We start from the raw sequence: 15,693 nt of genomic DNA on the forward strand, positions 1-15,693 counted from the left end.
GGTAACTGCCTCGATCGGATCACAGAGCAGCACTGCTGCAACCCCAGGCATCGAGCAGCACCTCAGGCTTTGCAGAGCAGCTCTCCGCAGAGAGGCAAGCAGCACCGGGCAATCCAGCCATCGCCGGAGCCACCACATCCTCCCCGGGTCACCCCACGCTTCACCCCAGCTGATGCACACCATGCCCTGGGCACAAGGACACAACAGATAACTATTGGCTGCTTGGGAACTCAGCTGCCTGGGAAGAAAGAAAGCCCAAGCAGGAAAAATGGTTGTCCATGGTGGCAATCAGTAACCTTCAAGAAAAGGCAGAGGCCAGCAGCAGTGACAGCTTAATAACAGTGATTTTAGTCTTTGTTTTTAAACTGCTTATTTAGTATCACAGAAGGAATTTTATGATGAAAATAAGGATCTGGGAGTTGTGCTGTTTTACACCCTGGGCATTACCAGGGGAGTCAATGAAGGGGCACGAGGTAACAGAATTTGGCTCCATGAAAAATGTCATTAGCAGAGAACCCAGTTCCCCAAATCAGCTAGAAGGGGCAATCCATTTAACTAAAATAAATCACTACAAGGGCGATTCAGAGAACTAGAGAGGAAACTGCTTTTTGTTCTTCAGCCACCAATTCCACTCTGACAATTGTACTGCGTCCTTCTGAGCTTGCTTGCTGGTACTCCCTGAATCACAGGGATTTTTCACTTTGGTTATTTCCCCATGCAGAATGACCATTTTTTTTATTTTGCATGTATTTACCTCTCTCTTCTGGAAAGATCCTGGTCAGGGATTATTTTTAGGTTTGTTTTCCCCATCCTTGCTCTGCTGCAGCTCCTGGTTTGGTTGTACCTCTGGCAGCAGTTTCTCACCTTATCCAAACCACTCCCATTTGCTTTACTCCAGCCAGAATAGTAGTCCCTCACCAGCAACCAATCCTTGTATGAAAGGAAAAAAATGCTAATAAATGGTGAGCCATTACCATTTCCATCCCTCGGGAAGCCCATGCTGTAAATCGCCTTCTGCACCCACGTGACTGCGCTGCCAAGACAGCACTGCACAGGCTGGGAAGCAGATTTCATCAAAACTGCCATAATCCACATAGCCCTGAAGTGGGACATTTCAGAGTCAGTTCTGCATCAAAAGGCTTGGTGAAGTTTTGAAAGCTGAGGATGATATAGAGGTGAACTTGCTGTCCAAGTGGGATTTTTCTCTCCGAAAATATGAAACCCCATGAAAGAAGGGCAGTAGCTGGATTTCCATCCACCTGAAGGACACCCTGAGCCCTGCCGTCTGGTTCAGACAACAGCAAAGCCCACAGGATTTCCACTGCTGTCAGACCTGACCTTGCGCAGGACCAGGGATGCTCCGAGTCTGATCCTGCTCTTTCGGGGTTACCTTCCCACCCTGACCCCGACTCTGTGACACTGCTCCGACCGCCTCATCGCCAACATAAATGGTTGTATATTATTGACAAGAAGATCCATGCTGGAGAGGCCCCCATCTCAGTGAGGGGAGCCATGATTCATCCCCCATGGCCTATAGCTCGTGCAACATATGGCGGTGCTTTTTTAGAAATCCAGGATGGAGAGGAGAGGCAGCACACACCAAACCAGGGAGCATGGCAAGACACCAGTCTGGTAACGGAGTCGGCACAAGGCTGCAGATCAGCTCCTGCATACTTCTGTGCCTGTAGGAGACACGTGGTCCCCAGGAAGGGCACCACGGCTGCTCCCCATCCTGGCATACCAACCTCCTGCTGCCTCACTCGTGTGAGCTGCACTACAAGCACTCAGCCCACTCGATTTTCTACTGGTGAATCCAAGCCAGAAGATACCCACAGCAAACTGTCTATCTTTGGGTAAATTAAGAGATCAGATTCCACCTCACAAAAAGTATTTGGGTGGCTCCTTCTCCTGAGACACTGACAGGAAGATTTAGTCCAAACTACAGACAGATTTTAGTTCCAATCACACAGTAAGTCTAGAAGCAATTCCACTGTTGTTATCAGCGTTGTTCTGGGTTCATTCCAGCACGCTAGGAACGAGAACCTGGCCCAGGACACAGGGAGGGACAGATGAATTGTCAATATATCATTGCATCCACCTTCTCCTCCTCCTTTTTGGAAGCAATTCAAGAACCTACCCTTCTTACACATCTTAGCGGCTTCTTCTGGGGACTCTGTTTGCAACACACAGCGCTCTGGGTCACCACGGCAGCACCCAGGTGAGCTCCAACGCAACATCAACACAAACCCGTCAGGCTGGGGCAAACCCCATTTAAATGGAACTACACTGGGTTTGAGACTAAATCATTTAAAGAAAATTGCAGAAAGTATCCAGTGCAAATGTTCAATTGGCCATTGCTGAAACTAATTTAACCCTGGGGTTGTGGAAGTGGCACTTAATTAGCATACTTACTGCAGTCACACACTGATCAATCAAAATCGTATTCCAGATGTGACCAGAGGAAAACATACTGCTGCCAGACATTGCCAGGGATGCAGCAGGGATGTGCTGCGCTCACTGCACAATGGTAGCCTGCAAACAACAGCCTACAGCGGCCGCAGCCTTTCTGCAAAGGAGACTCAGCCTCATGACAGTCGTGCCCCACACAGAGCGAGTGACCACCCTGACCCAGCACAGCTCTCACCCAAAGCAGGGCCCAGAGAAACTGCCCGATTAGAGATTGGGCAGATTGGATTTCTGATTTATTGGGCTCAGATTCAATCCCCAAAGCACAAAAACCTGTCATGCAGCTCTGCCTGCAGCTCCAGGAGGCACCAGAGATGCAAACTCCCAGCGTGGTTTGACCCAGGGGGATGAGTGCCATAGAGGTTCATTTATTTCTCAGTCTCTTTTCCATCTTTTAATCAAATCCATCACCAGTTTCTGTTTGGTTTGACGAAGCTACACATGACATTGCCTCTGCTTTGCTTCCTGAGTTGAGTGTGGGGCAAACCTTCACACGCTGCAGGGGACCAGTGTCCAACGTGAGCTGCCCCAGAAAGCTGACCCTTGAGTTCCCAGAAGAGGTGAAGGGCTGAGCTGGGACGTGGCTGGGACACAGCCTCAGGGGATGAAGGCGCAGACCCCAGCTCGCTCCTAGGTGGGTGCCAGCTGCCCTGGCCCCAGGGCTCTCTGCCTTTGTCACCTATTGCTTCAGAAGCCTCTTGCCCAACTCAGAAGTAGCACTGCCACCACACAGCTCCCTCCAAATCAGAAAATGGGTCCGGGTCCCCAGCGGGCTCGAGCTGCTTGCTGCTGTTTTGGGGAGCCTGAGCAAGCACTGTCACTAAATCAGTGGGACTTTAGGCACATGTACAAAGCTTCCATTTAAAATTAAACTGCCTCTAAAGCAAGTGGCTGAGCTACAGGTTAAAGTAACTGAGCTTGTGTGGCCCCAGCTCCCACGTACAACCCTCTGCCCCATGCCCTGCATGGAAGCTCTGCACCCTGAAACACGCTGCCGCAACAGGGGAGGGCTGAGACACGGCCAGGCTCTGCCCCCACACAAGCCCATCTCGGAAATCAGCAAAGACCTGTTCTTTTCAGTGGATCCATAATAATAGGCATGGGATTAGGGGAGGAAAAAATAGGCAGAGCTTAGTGTGCAAAACTAATCTAATCAGGGGACGTCTCGGTCTCCCAGCAGAGCTGAGCGGCATGAACAGCCGCTTATCCACGGGGCCGATCCCAGCAGCTGGCTGATCCCAAAATCCCCATAAACAGAATTACCCCGAACCAGTAAATACACTTGGTGCTGCCAAAAGCCCTATTGACTATTGGGCCTTTCTCCTATAAGCTGTTCTGAGCAGCGCACAGAGAACTCGTCCTTCAGCTCAGCCAGCTAATCAGGCTAACGAGGTGATGCGCTCCGCAACTTCCCACATGATATAATCAGCCTGAAATTAGGTTTTAGTGTAAATCTTACAAACCATGTTGCTTGAAACTTCAAAATTACGTAATTGGGCTTTTCTGCAGAAGAAATGTCCATGAGTGAGCCCTTAGTGCTGGATACGGTGCACGGGGTGGGAGAAAGGGAGATCGAGACATGGGACAGGCAGAGGGTGCGTGGGCTGTGCATAAAATGGTGATGACACAATAGTAATGCAATATGTAAATATATGTGTGTGTTTATCAATGGTTAAACCTGTATATATAATGAATGTACAGGTATGTACATGTGTACATGGTTAAATGTTTCCACTCGGCTTGCTGGTGACGGAGCATTTGCAGGATGCTCCGGAGAAGTGAAGTTTTGAAAACGCAGTTCAGGGAAAATCAACAAATAGAAAATAGGAGGAACGTAATCCTCCTTCAACTAGCATTCGCTACCCTTGAATTAACATATCTGCTAGACTGGGAAGGTGGTGTGTAAAGTCACACCCCAGGTGGTGTTTTGGAGGCAGGAGCTCCACAAATGTAAGGGAAAACATATTTCAGCTTGTAAATAAAGGTAGCATGATCAACCGAGCACACTACCTCCACTTGAGGTGGGGTTCAGGGAGCCCAAACGGTGCATCTGGCCTCTTCCAAAAATAAAGTCGACTCTTCTCCTCCCTTAGGACTCCACATATCTCCTTGTAGGGCACATCTGTCACAAGGGTTCATTTTCTCCAACACCTTAACAAGGTCTGTGTGATAGACAAAGAGCAGGGCTTTGGGATGTGCTGGCGTGGCAGCACAGACACAGGGGTGATGGTCGCTCTCTCCCTGAGCTGCAACCCCACTCCATGACCATCCGGCACATGAAAAATAACCCTCCTTGTCCTCCTCTGCAAGACACACCATCTGGGGAGGGAACCCCTTCTCCTACTTATGAGAACTTCAACAGATTTCTAATAAGGAACAAGCGTTCAGCATGCTCTTCATAAAAATGCCCCTTAAAAAAGCAATATATCCTTTAGCAATTCATAGATACTAAATCAGCTGCATTAGGGTGCGGCCGTTTGGCACATGCCATTAATTGTGTAGGTTCCCTTAGTGAGCACAGCCAAGGCCACTGCCACTGCTGCAAAATGCAGACATATCCCCCAAATGGCATATTAATAATGAGATCTTTCAGAGGAGGATCCATGACTCATCCAAGAAGAAAAATGGGTCATTCAGTGCACTGAGCCGACTGAACAAAACAGCAGCTTTTTTTGGGTTTGCTCAGTTTAAATCAGAAAAATGGAGAAAGTAATGCAAGAGAGGATGTGGTGGCTGTAGCTGCCAGATAATATTAGCAGTGAGAGTCTGCACTGGTATTTTAAAGTTACAAACCCTACTCTGACAGGCATTTTGTGCTCTGTACGGTTGTATGCTAAAACCAGGAGCCGAAGAAACTGTGAGCATCCTTCCCCACTACCTCACCCTGCTCCACCCAAAGCTACAAACTCACCAGTCCTTCCCCAAAACCATGTCCTGGCGGTACCCAGGGTTGAAGAGACCAAACCCAGGAGTGTCGGGATGCTTTGGGAGTCTGATGGCTATTGCCTGGCAATCATCCCTGCAAGGGATGTCCCTGTGGCAGGGAGCACCCAGGGGGCCAGGGAACGTGCAGTCAAGGGTGAGTTTACTGTATATGCAGAATACACCCAAAAATGGCAAATCTGAGCAAGGCTTTTCGGTGTCCTGCCTGTGCTACGGCCAGAGCAAGAACCACTCCGTGTTACCTGTGTGGTTATGGCGTGCAGGGTAATAAATAACACCGAAATCCCAATCAGGCCAGATGTGCATGAGGGATCAGAGGGATCACGTGCAAAGTGACACACAGGCCCCCCAGACAGCTACAAGAAGTCACTCGGTGGAGTCAGCGCAGAAAAAAGGGCAGGTTACAAAGCTGGCATTTAAGATTTCATTAGAGCTGTTAATCTTATTGCTATTACCAAATTATAATCGCTTTCCCAACCCAGCTAAATCCAGGGTAACTATCCATATTAGATGAATACATTTGTCACGAGCTTTCAGCTTTTACTTGGGGCTGTGACTCCGTGTGATGCTTTGGAGCTTAATAAAGGCCACGGCCCATTCCTGTGAGCACTTGCTCTCCACAGTGTTGAAATACCACACTTTATCCCTCATTTCTGCCATTTCCTTCCCTTCCCTCTGCCTGTGGCCTTCACGTTCTGTGTTGCTGGGCACAACCCATGGCTGGGGGTAGGAGGACGGGAGAGGTTGGCCATGATGGAGGAGACAAGATCTAACAGCCCCCATGTTCCATGCCGGCACCGGTGCCAACACGGATGAGCAGACTAAGAGCCCATGAAGGCATTACGTCCTCATGCAGACAAGCTGCACAAAACAACTTCTAGATGCAGACCTGCCACGATATCCTGCCTCCTAATTTAATTATCTGAATGAGATAAAAGAGGAATTAGTGGCAACTGGATTTTCACCATTAAACAAACACCTGACAATGAATGCTGAGCTTTTAAACTGCTGTTGGACTGTGGGTCAATTGACTTTTGGGAACCCACAGCCATTGAGTCTAAACAGCATCCAAATCAATTTTGTCTTCAGAGTAAAAAAAAAAAAAGAAGCTTTCCCCATCTGTCCTTTCACGGTGCTCTGCAGCGAGGACTGGCTTTGCAATACCAAAAATTAGTAAGCATTTAATCTAAGCTGGCATTTTCCCAAACCTCAAAGTCTCCATACACTCTGGAAGGGGAAGATGGTGGTTACTCCCCTGGGAGCAGGACCGCAGCCCTCTCATTGCAGCCAGAGGATGCTGCTGAGGCACCTCCACAGTGCTCCCGCCTCCTCTCCCCGTCACACAGGGAGACGGTGATTCCTCAAAATGCCTTTGAGTCAAACCTCCTCACCTTCCTACTCCGCAGCAGATTTCTGAACGCAGCCAAAGGAGGATATTTTATTAGAGTCCCTCCCATGCTAAGGAGGCACAAGAAGAAAGCTCCTGCAAGTCTTCCCCTATCCTATCCTTTGCGAGGTCTCCCGCAACAAGTCCCTTGGATTTTGCATTACCAGAAGCACGAGTTTGTTACCACTGCACGCGTACTAATGGATGTCAGGGGGTGAGCAGAGCAAACACACTTCCTAGGCAGGGGGTTATGTTACTGGGTTTCTGCGGGAGGGATGCAGTTGTAACGCACACCTCACTCCAGCAAAGCTCCCATTCGGAAATCTGCTCAATAACAGCAGCAGTCACTCCCATACAGCCCTGACAAACAACGATCCACCGGCCCCTGACAAAGAGCTTCACAAACGATGCAATCAACAGCCCAGCATAATTTTCAAGAAATACAAATGACCAAATATCTAGTTGCCATGGTAACCCCAAGAGCTGGACTAGACTTTTTGGCAGATTACCAAACAGAGCTGCATTTTGCCAATGCAGCAGGACGGTGGCACCCGGCACCTCGGTCGGGGACAGCAACCAGGTATTGCTAGAGTACCAGCTCTTGCTACAGCCTGCCCAAAGTCACGTTCTAGGGTATCAACACTGCAGTGATGATGTCTGGCAGTACTCAACGTGCTGCAGCTCATGCTCCTTGGACAATTCTGGGACACCCCCAGGTGTCAGCAGCTGCAAGAGCCAGTGACAGTGACAATGGGCGAGAGGGACATGGGGAGGATGGATGTGCCAGCTACAGCTCCACCCTCACTGACCCGCTCCAGGGGATTCAGGTTGATGGTGCCAGTTACAATTCGTTTATCTCTCGCGTCACCTGCGCTTTGGCTCCATGCCCTTCAGGGCTGATGGGTTTTACGAGCAGAACACACAGTGGGAATTGCTGTCTCGTTAGATCTGCGGTTTATGTCTCATCAGCAGGGTCTCTGACGATTTGCACCCTGGAATGACAGTTTCCAGCCAAATTACCAGGCCCCTGCAAAACAAAAGCAGTTAATAAAAATCCCAGTCCCCCCTTTTAGGTGGCTGTGCCCCAGAGCCCTGCACCAAAAGGGGACAGGGCTGCTGACCCAGGGACCACTGCTCCCCATCAAGGCAGTTTTCACAGGAAACCTGGAAATCCTTGCCCACAAGAGATGGGGAGATTCTGGGGTACCGACAAGGAGCAGTCAACAGTGAAACAGGCCCTGGTGCTGGCATGAGGCAGCCCCTGTGGTGTCCCAGGGACCCCCATGCTGGACCAGACCCCAACAGCAACAAGCCCCTCTGGAGAAACTGGCCCTGCTTGAAGCTTCTCTCAGCTTTTGCAATTAATTAAGGTGCCACCACACCCCAGCAGTTCGTAAATCCACCCTCAATCATGTCTCTGACCCTTCTCTTGTCAGCCGAGCCCCCCACCCACCTGAAGGGCAGCTGGGCTCGGCCATGCCCCAGGGGGAGGTGCATTTCCCAGCAGGTTTGTCCCTGCTCACCCCCTGGCAGCTGCAGGGAGCAGCTGGTGGAGGTGGGACAGTAAACACCCCCCCCACAGAACAGGAGGAACACCTTCCTTAAGCCAATATCTGCTGGAACCCACACAGCACGGGGCCAAATCCTGCTCACCATCCTTGTGTCCTGCTGCTCCATCTCTCCCTGCAGCACATATTAGGGATGCACTCAGGCTGGGGGGTTTAATACTAATGCCATCACACAGATAGGTAACATCACTTATTTATGGGTTTGGGGTTTCTTTTGGTGACGCACCTCACTGCCACAGCTAGTGAAAGTCAATAATTTACTCACTGAGCTGCTGGAAGCCTTTTTGTTTGACTCTGAGATATTCTTGTTCCCTGTCAAAGGGAACCACTCTGCAGCATCCTAACCCCGGGGCGGGAGCTGCTCTGCCAGGCAGGCAATTAAAACCATAGGGAAAGCCGGGGTTGGCAGAGGAGACGCACAAGAAAAAGCTCATGATTCAGCTGTGCAGGCCTGATCCTCCCAGTAATTATCAGGGGAAAAAAATCTGATTGAATTAACAGAGGAAAGGAGAGCTCAGCCCAGCCAGCTGTCTGAGCAGTCCGGATTAGAAAACGGGGAGCACCAGCCACCGCCAGCTGCCTGCGCCGGGGCAGGGGGCTGTGGCTGGCAGCACAGCGTGCCCCGGCAAGCTGCTGGCAAGACAGCACTTGTCTTCCCAGCTCCCGTCCCTGGACATCCAAAAGTGTATTTCAAGGAATGAAGAATAATAATAGAAGCGGGAAGCAAAGCAATCAAAAGGCAAATGGTGCAGGCAGGCCCATCTCTCCTGCCTGCTGTGCCAGGGCCACTCTCTGCCTGGGGATGGGGATACGCTTGCCTCTACAGACCAAAAATTGGGTTAAGGAGGGTAAAGACATTTGTCACCAAGGGGCAATAATTTTTGCTCTTTCCCAGGCTACATCACACACCATTCATGCTTATCCTGACTTTCATGCGTTACAAAGGAAGATGTTCAGCTTCTGAAGAAACTCGAGACATACAAGGACCCTCCAGCAGCTTGCAAGTGATGTACTGGAGAGGTGTGGGGGAGCCCTGCCGCTGCCCGCGTTCCCGCTGCCTGCGCCACATGGCAAGGCAGGACAGAGAAATACAAGTGAAGAGGGGAGTTAGGGGTTACGGGACAAGGAGTGCAGAAAAATAAAATAAAAGTTCAGCCTGAAGAGCTGGAGGTCCTCCCAGGCAGCTAATGCCTAGCTGAGGGGAAGGGCACATCCAATCTTCCACCAACCACTGACCTCCCCAGATCCACAAGTTCATTAAGGAGGTGAAAACTCCTGTTGTTTTCTGAATTTTATTTGATTACTGTGAAACAGAAGACACTAGTGAGGGGAGAGGGTTGCTTTTTTAAGCAAGGACCCTGGAGCCTGAGGAGAAAGCTGGGGGGGGTGACAAAACAAAGCCCCTGTTAACTTTGGTCCTGACTTGCAGGTCACACATGTCCAGTTCTTTTTACCTGGAAATGAAGATGTTAATTGGAGCTGACAGCTTTCATAGGTTTCCCCATGAGCAGTATTTTTAGCCACAGTCGGGCCCAAGTCTTCAAACTCTTTCCTAAGGGAAGGTTTTAACCTTTCTTTTGAAACATCTCATGCCACTTGCAGGGAAAAAATAAGAGAGAGTTTTTTGGCTGGAGTTGTACCAAGCCCCAGCTGTGATGAACTCCCAGCTCCTCTGAACAGGAAACACAGGAAGAGCAGGGAAAAGAAATGGGAGAGGCAGCCTGGAGCCTGGATCAGAGCTTAGCAGCATGCAGGAGCATCACCCAGCGTGGCAGCCACCCCTCCAGCACCCTGATCCTCCCTGTCTGGGTGATGGGCTCCAGGCAGGGTTCTGCAGGGTACCCTGGCTCCAGTCCCCTATGGTGTGGCTGATCTCCATCACAGACCATACTTGCAGCACTGGCACTCGGAGGTCAGTCAGACACATGCTCATGCCCATGCCCATGCCCATGCCATGCGGCTGCCCAACCCATCTGTCCTGCCAGCAGCAGGGCCACCCATGGGTGACATCCAAGACAGCGACCAACACAGTTCCTCAAGCCCTTGTTCTGCACAGATCAGATCCTGTACATCAACATTTTCTTAACTTGTTGGACCTAAGAACATCTTGGGTTTGCAGCTGGTTTCTTTACATACTGTTATCATCCATATATAATATATTATTTTCAGATAAAGCAAAACCCCTGAGAAACTATATTCAGCGCTGTCTCCTGCATGGGACTGAAAATCATACAACTTGCTTACTCTCTTCTATATATGCATATACTTATAGAATGTTTATACATTGTGCTGGTTTAAGTCAGAACACACTCTCGGTGTAGTATTGCCTTAGGGCAGAAGCATTTGTGAATGAACACTGCCAGTTTAGTATACACCATCATTTTTTTTAGATGTCATTGCATTTGCAAATTCCCAATTAATTAAATGCAGTTTCAGGTTACTTTAAAATCTATTATATACTGCTACGGCAGCTGGGCCAGGTGCTCCTGCGACACCACTGCCATGGGGAGCCCTGGCACAGGCTGGTGGTGCTAGGGGACCCATGCTGGAGCTGGGTCTATTTCCATCAGTTCTTCCTGATGTGCAGATGGACTCACCTCCATGGGCTCCACACCATCAGCCTCATGGGACATGGCCACCATCTGAAGCCGCACCCTCTTCCTCTGCAGCTCCTGCATCCACGTGTCTTCTCTCCCCCCATGCAGCGATGGGCAACCACACGCTTTGCTCTTGGACCTCTTGTTTCCAGGCATCTTTGGAACCTGAGGGCCTTGAAGCTCAGCAAATTGGGGGCCAGGTGCCAGGGTCCCCATATTTATAGGGTCTGGAACAGATGGCAGCAAGGTGGCTTCTGACGCCAAAAGCCACTGTGATGGTGGCTGTTCCAGAAGCTGGGCGGGCTACGGCCTGAAAGATGGCCTCATGTGGGAGAAAGAAGAGGGTCAGAAGGCTGAGGACCCCTTTCCTGGGGATCACTCCCCTGTGCCCTTCTGTCCCTTGGGCACAGGAACTGCCCCTCACTTTCCTTTGTGTGCCTGGGCTCCAGCCCCTTCCTCATCCCCTGCCTGGGGTCCCCAAGACAAGATGGTGGCAAGGGTATTTGTAGGAGGGTCACAGGTCCCATCTCCCACTGAGCATCCCAAGCAAAACACAGGGGCTGCCACCACTATGTACACCTCCCCCAAAATTATTTACCTGGTAGATAAAAGTACCTCTGTGGTGCCAGTGCAGAACAATAGGACGCTGGCAAGGGCTGCAGGAAGGAGCATCATCCCGCTGGGAAACAGCTGCACCGAGAGCTGCGAGCTCTGCCCACGCAGGGAGGTGTGTGAGACGGGGTGACCCTCAGCTGGGGTCCATCAGCCCTTCACCCACCTTCTTTGTAATTCGGCCACTCCAAAGCAGACAGGGCCCAACCCTGCTCACCTGCCCGGGGGGATGCCCTGGCAGTGTGGGGTGCCGAGCGGCCCCACGCAGCGATGCCGTCCGGCTGATGGGGGACAGGCAGAGAGCAGGGTGAGCACACAGGCTGCCTGGGGACCCCAAAAACCAGCTGGGGTCAATAAAACAAATCTTCCTGGGTGCCCGCTTCCCCCCAGGAAACCTCCTTAATGCAGAGCAGACTGGGGTAAAACCAGCGCCCTTTGCGCGAGACCCCCCGTCTCCGGGCAGTCGCTCCCACTCGAGTGCTATAAAGACGGAAGAGCCGCCACTGCCGTTTGCCATTTATTGCAGCAGAGAGAAGAATAACGTGCACAAGAGACATTTGGCATAACTTAACAGAAAATAGCATTTTTCCTCGGCTCTTCACAGATCAACAGGCAAAATCATTTCCTACACACGGCTATTCTCCTGTGCTAAGAGTTTTGTGTACTGATAAAATCACAGGTTTCCTCTAATAGGCTGTGATAGGTGATCTGAAACCCAAAGCTCAGGCTTGGGGAGCTCCTTCGCTGTTTAACACAGCTCCCATTGCCATTTGCCTGTGGGGATAATGAGTGCTGGGTTTGTCCCCACACTTTTGTGGCCGGGGTCTGGCTGAAGATACTGAGCAGCTCCATGCCTCTTGCTGCCCGTGCCCCGTCCCGGCTGCTCTTCCTGGCACGGCTGGAGAGATGACCCGAAATGACTGGGGCGCGGGCAGCCCTGGCAGCCTCAGTCCAAGGCCAGCGAGGGGATCTTGCAGACGAAGGGGAAGGCTCTGCCGCAGGCGTTGTCGTTCCAGGAGCGCAGCGCTATTCCCCCAAAATACAAGGCGGCAGTCAAACAAAACGTGTGAGGAGGGAACCATGCACCACCCACGGGACCAGGGCCTCCTGCCATTGCGGGAGGCTTTCCCTGCATGTGCTTCCATTTGGGCTGTTCCCAGTCGTGCCCCTTCCCAGCATCCCCATCCCTGTCCTGGGAATGCTGGCAGGGACGCCTGGCCTTGGCACGAAGGAGGGAGTAGGGAAGCAGCTGCAAACACAACCCCGTAACCCAAAAAGTATCAACAGGTCATGCATGTAGGGGGTATTTAGGTATGTCCAGAGGTCAAGACCTGAACGGTCTCACTGGAAACAAGGGTCTGAGGTGGGATTTTTGCACAGGCAGGGTCTTGCCCCGCTTCAGTGAGATGCTGCTGGCCTGCGCAAGGCAGGGAGAAGCTGGCAAACCGACAGGTGTTTCCCCAGGCTGCATTTGGGAGGTGAGATGGGAAAATTTGACCTTTGAATAAATTCAGTAATTCTTCGAAGTGAATGATGCTCCCTTCCTGACGCTGCTGTGGGAGAGGGAGATGGGCTGTGAGTGGAAGGAAAGCGAGTGTGCATGTGTATGTATGTGCGTGGTGAAAGAGAAAACAAATCCCTTCTCTGCAAAGGAAAAAAGAAAGTAATAATAAAAAAATCAAAATGCAAACCCTTAGCCTGCCAGCCACTTCTTCAGAAAAGCATGAGCTGCAGTGGATCAAGTTTGTTCACATGCAAATAGGATTTAACAAGCCTGTGACCCCCGGCGCGGTACTCACCACTGCTGTGCCTGTACCAGATCTGCACGCAGTCCTCCTCCTCCGGGATGGAGTGGATCCCATCGTCGGGCTGACTGCCATCCCAGTAGTGGTAGTCATAAGAGGAGCCATCCGTCCACTCAAAGTGACCCTCCTGGCGCGGGGTGAGTGGAGAAGGGGGCCATCGCAGAGCCCGTTTGCAGAGGCGGGCGGGTGTCCCGCTCCCGTGCAGCCCCTGTCCCCCGTGCCACACAGCCCAGGGACACGGGGAGAGACTGTCACCGCCCAGCAAAGGCCAAACGGCACGTTTGGGTTGTACAGCTGAAACCTTACCCTGGAAAGCCTCAGCATTCACACAGGGGAGGCCCAGAAATTAATCTCACATGTTTTTCAAAACACCCACCCAACTCTGTGTTCCTTTTCCATTTTCTTTTCCATTCCTTTCCCAATATCTACAAAAAATTTGCTGGCATGGGACTGTTCTCCTGCTGGTCTCGGTTTTTCTTTGTTACATATTAGACTATGTATTTCCAACATGTCTGCTTTGAAAAGTTGCAGAGTAACACAGGAAAGGAATGAAACTTGGTGATCTTTGATGTGGGAGACATTTTCAGATTTTTAGCTCTTCGTGGACCAGCAGTACAATACCCTTTCCATTAATCTATTAATAAAATACGAGGTGAAAAATTAGTAATTATTGATCTACTACTTCTAGTAACACATTTCTTTTGAAAGCAGACTGGAGGGGATGACCACTTTCCCTCATGCACTGCACAACAGACCCTACGCCACCACCAGATTAATAGGGCAGGAAGGAGCGAGGAAGAAAACCTAGTGGCTTTCCAGGTGGAAAACTCCAGGAAGTTAATTTTTCCAAGGCTGTTTCCCGCATGATTAGAGGGAGCTCTCACCTGCCGCAGGTCATTGAGCCCTGTCCAGATGTCGGTGGGGATGCCCGGCACGCGGCTGTTCACCAGGTCATACACAAAGACGTTTTCTTCCCAGCTGGCAAGACAGAGCAACACAGAGACGCTGAGGGGGCACGTCAGGCAAATGGTCAGGCTTGCCCCGAGGCAGGCGCCCTACGGCACGGCCAAACGCGTCCCCCCGCTTCTAACTGCTGTTGATTACTTTCCCGGGTCTGTGCAAGAGGTGTGTAGTGTAGAGCTGGGGGAGAGGGAGCAGAGGAAAAAGCCTGTGTACTCCTGTAGTATTTCTATCCCTTTTTCAAGAGTAAAAAATGCAGTTTGGAGAATGCTACGTCACTTCTCCTGCCAGCCCAGGAAAAGGTGTTTTTTTATATCACCTTTGTGTGCGCAGAGCATCAGACCCGCCGCGGTCACTGCTGCAGACCGATGCTTAGGCTGGTGCAGAGGGATGCTTAGGCTGGGACACGAGCCTGCAGCTGGCACAGGGCTTGTGCTGGGAGAATGGAACTTTATCCCCATTCTCCTTCTTCCCCAGGCAGTGCCAGGGTGGGATGGCAAGTTTCTGCGCCCCTCACCTGTGGATGGAGGCCAGCTTGGCTGATCTGATGCCAATGGAGAACTCAGCGCAATAGAGGTCAGCTTCAGCCCAGGTTTTGTTGACAGGGAAGTACCGGTAGCAATGGCCTTCGTACTCTGTCCAGAAGAGAGGGCAGGAGTAGGCGTGGACGGGCTCCGGCATGGCTGGGGGCAGAGCAGAGGTCATCCAGCAGTGAGAGCGAAGCGGCGCGGCCAGGCAGCCCAGCAGGCAAGCAATGGGGGCAGCAGTGCCCAGCCCTGCTGCCCTCACCTCACCCAAGCAAATAACCCCCGAACACACACACACGGGAAAACCAACTGTTGCAGAAGCCACGCAAAAGTTCCCAAAAGCCAAAACACGTTTGCAATAGCGGTGGGTTTCTCAGTTTTAGCATCTGCCTAAATCAGGAGGGACTTTCCAAGCCAGTTTAACGTTGTTTCAGACAAAGGGTGCTTAAAATCAAGGCACTGACTTTTGCTACTGGGGAAACCAAGATAAAGGCTCCCCTCGCCTCTGTCAGGCACGACAGGCTGGGATGGGCGCTGACAGACAGGGGCCGCAGGGTTATGGCCACACTGTCCTCCTGCTCTCACCTCCTGCAAGGCCAGCTTGCCCCTCCTCCCTCCAAGCAAACCCCTCACCATGTCTCAGGGCCCGGATGCAGCGGTGCACGTACGCACGTGTTGGGTTTCACCCCATAAATAGCCGGACGAGGGGTGCATGCCGATCTGCCTCCCACCGCCAGATAAGAGCTGGGGCCCACAGGGCTGCTCGTCTTCCCTCTCCTCTGCTCAGCACAGTGGGGACATTATCCCAAAAGAGGCCGTTTTGGGGGG

At 51.4% G+C, this 15,693-nt stretch overlaps 1 protein-coding gene across 1 annotated transcript; it reads right to left on the reverse strand.

Annotated features, from left to right (window-relative positions):
* Positions 1–12,519: 12,519 nt before the first annotated feature.
* CLEC19A (C-type lectin domain family 19, member A) lies at positions 12,520–15,019 on the reverse strand. The gene is made up of 4 exons (XM_010159742.1): positions 14,856–15,019; positions 14,263–14,356; positions 13,373–13,505; positions 12,520–12,599 (listed from the first exon to the last, which is right to left on the reverse strand). The coding sequence occupies exons 1-4, from the start codon at positions 15,017–15,019 to the stop codon at positions 12,520–12,522; spliced, it is 471 nt and encodes a 156-aa protein (XP_010158044.1).
* Between the last annotated feature and the right edge of the window lie 674 nt (positions 15,020–15,693).

Source organism: Eurypyga helias, unplaced genomic scaffold (assembly GCF_000690775.1).
Source record: "Eurypyga helias isolate BGI_N326 unplaced genomic scaffold, ASM69077v1 scaffold20069, whole genome shotgun sequence".
In the NCBI taxonomy this organism is placed as follows: domain Eukaryota; kingdom Metazoa; phylum Chordata; class Aves; order Eurypygiformes; family Eurypygidae; genus Eurypyga; species Eurypyga helias.

Coding starts and splice junctions, on each gene's coding strand:
- CLEC19A (XM_010159742.1), bottom strand. CDS start 15,019: ATGCCGGAGCCCGTCCACGCCTACTCCTGCCCTCTCTTCTGGACAGAG. Junction 13,506..14,262: donor GGCTCAATGACCTGCGGCAG/GTGAGAGCTCCC, acceptor ACCCCGCGCCAG/GAGGGTCACTTTGAGTGGAC. Junction 12,600..13,372: donor CTGGTACAGGCACAGCAGTG/GTGAGTACCGCG, acceptor TTGGGGGAATAG/CGCTGCGCTCCTGGAACGAC.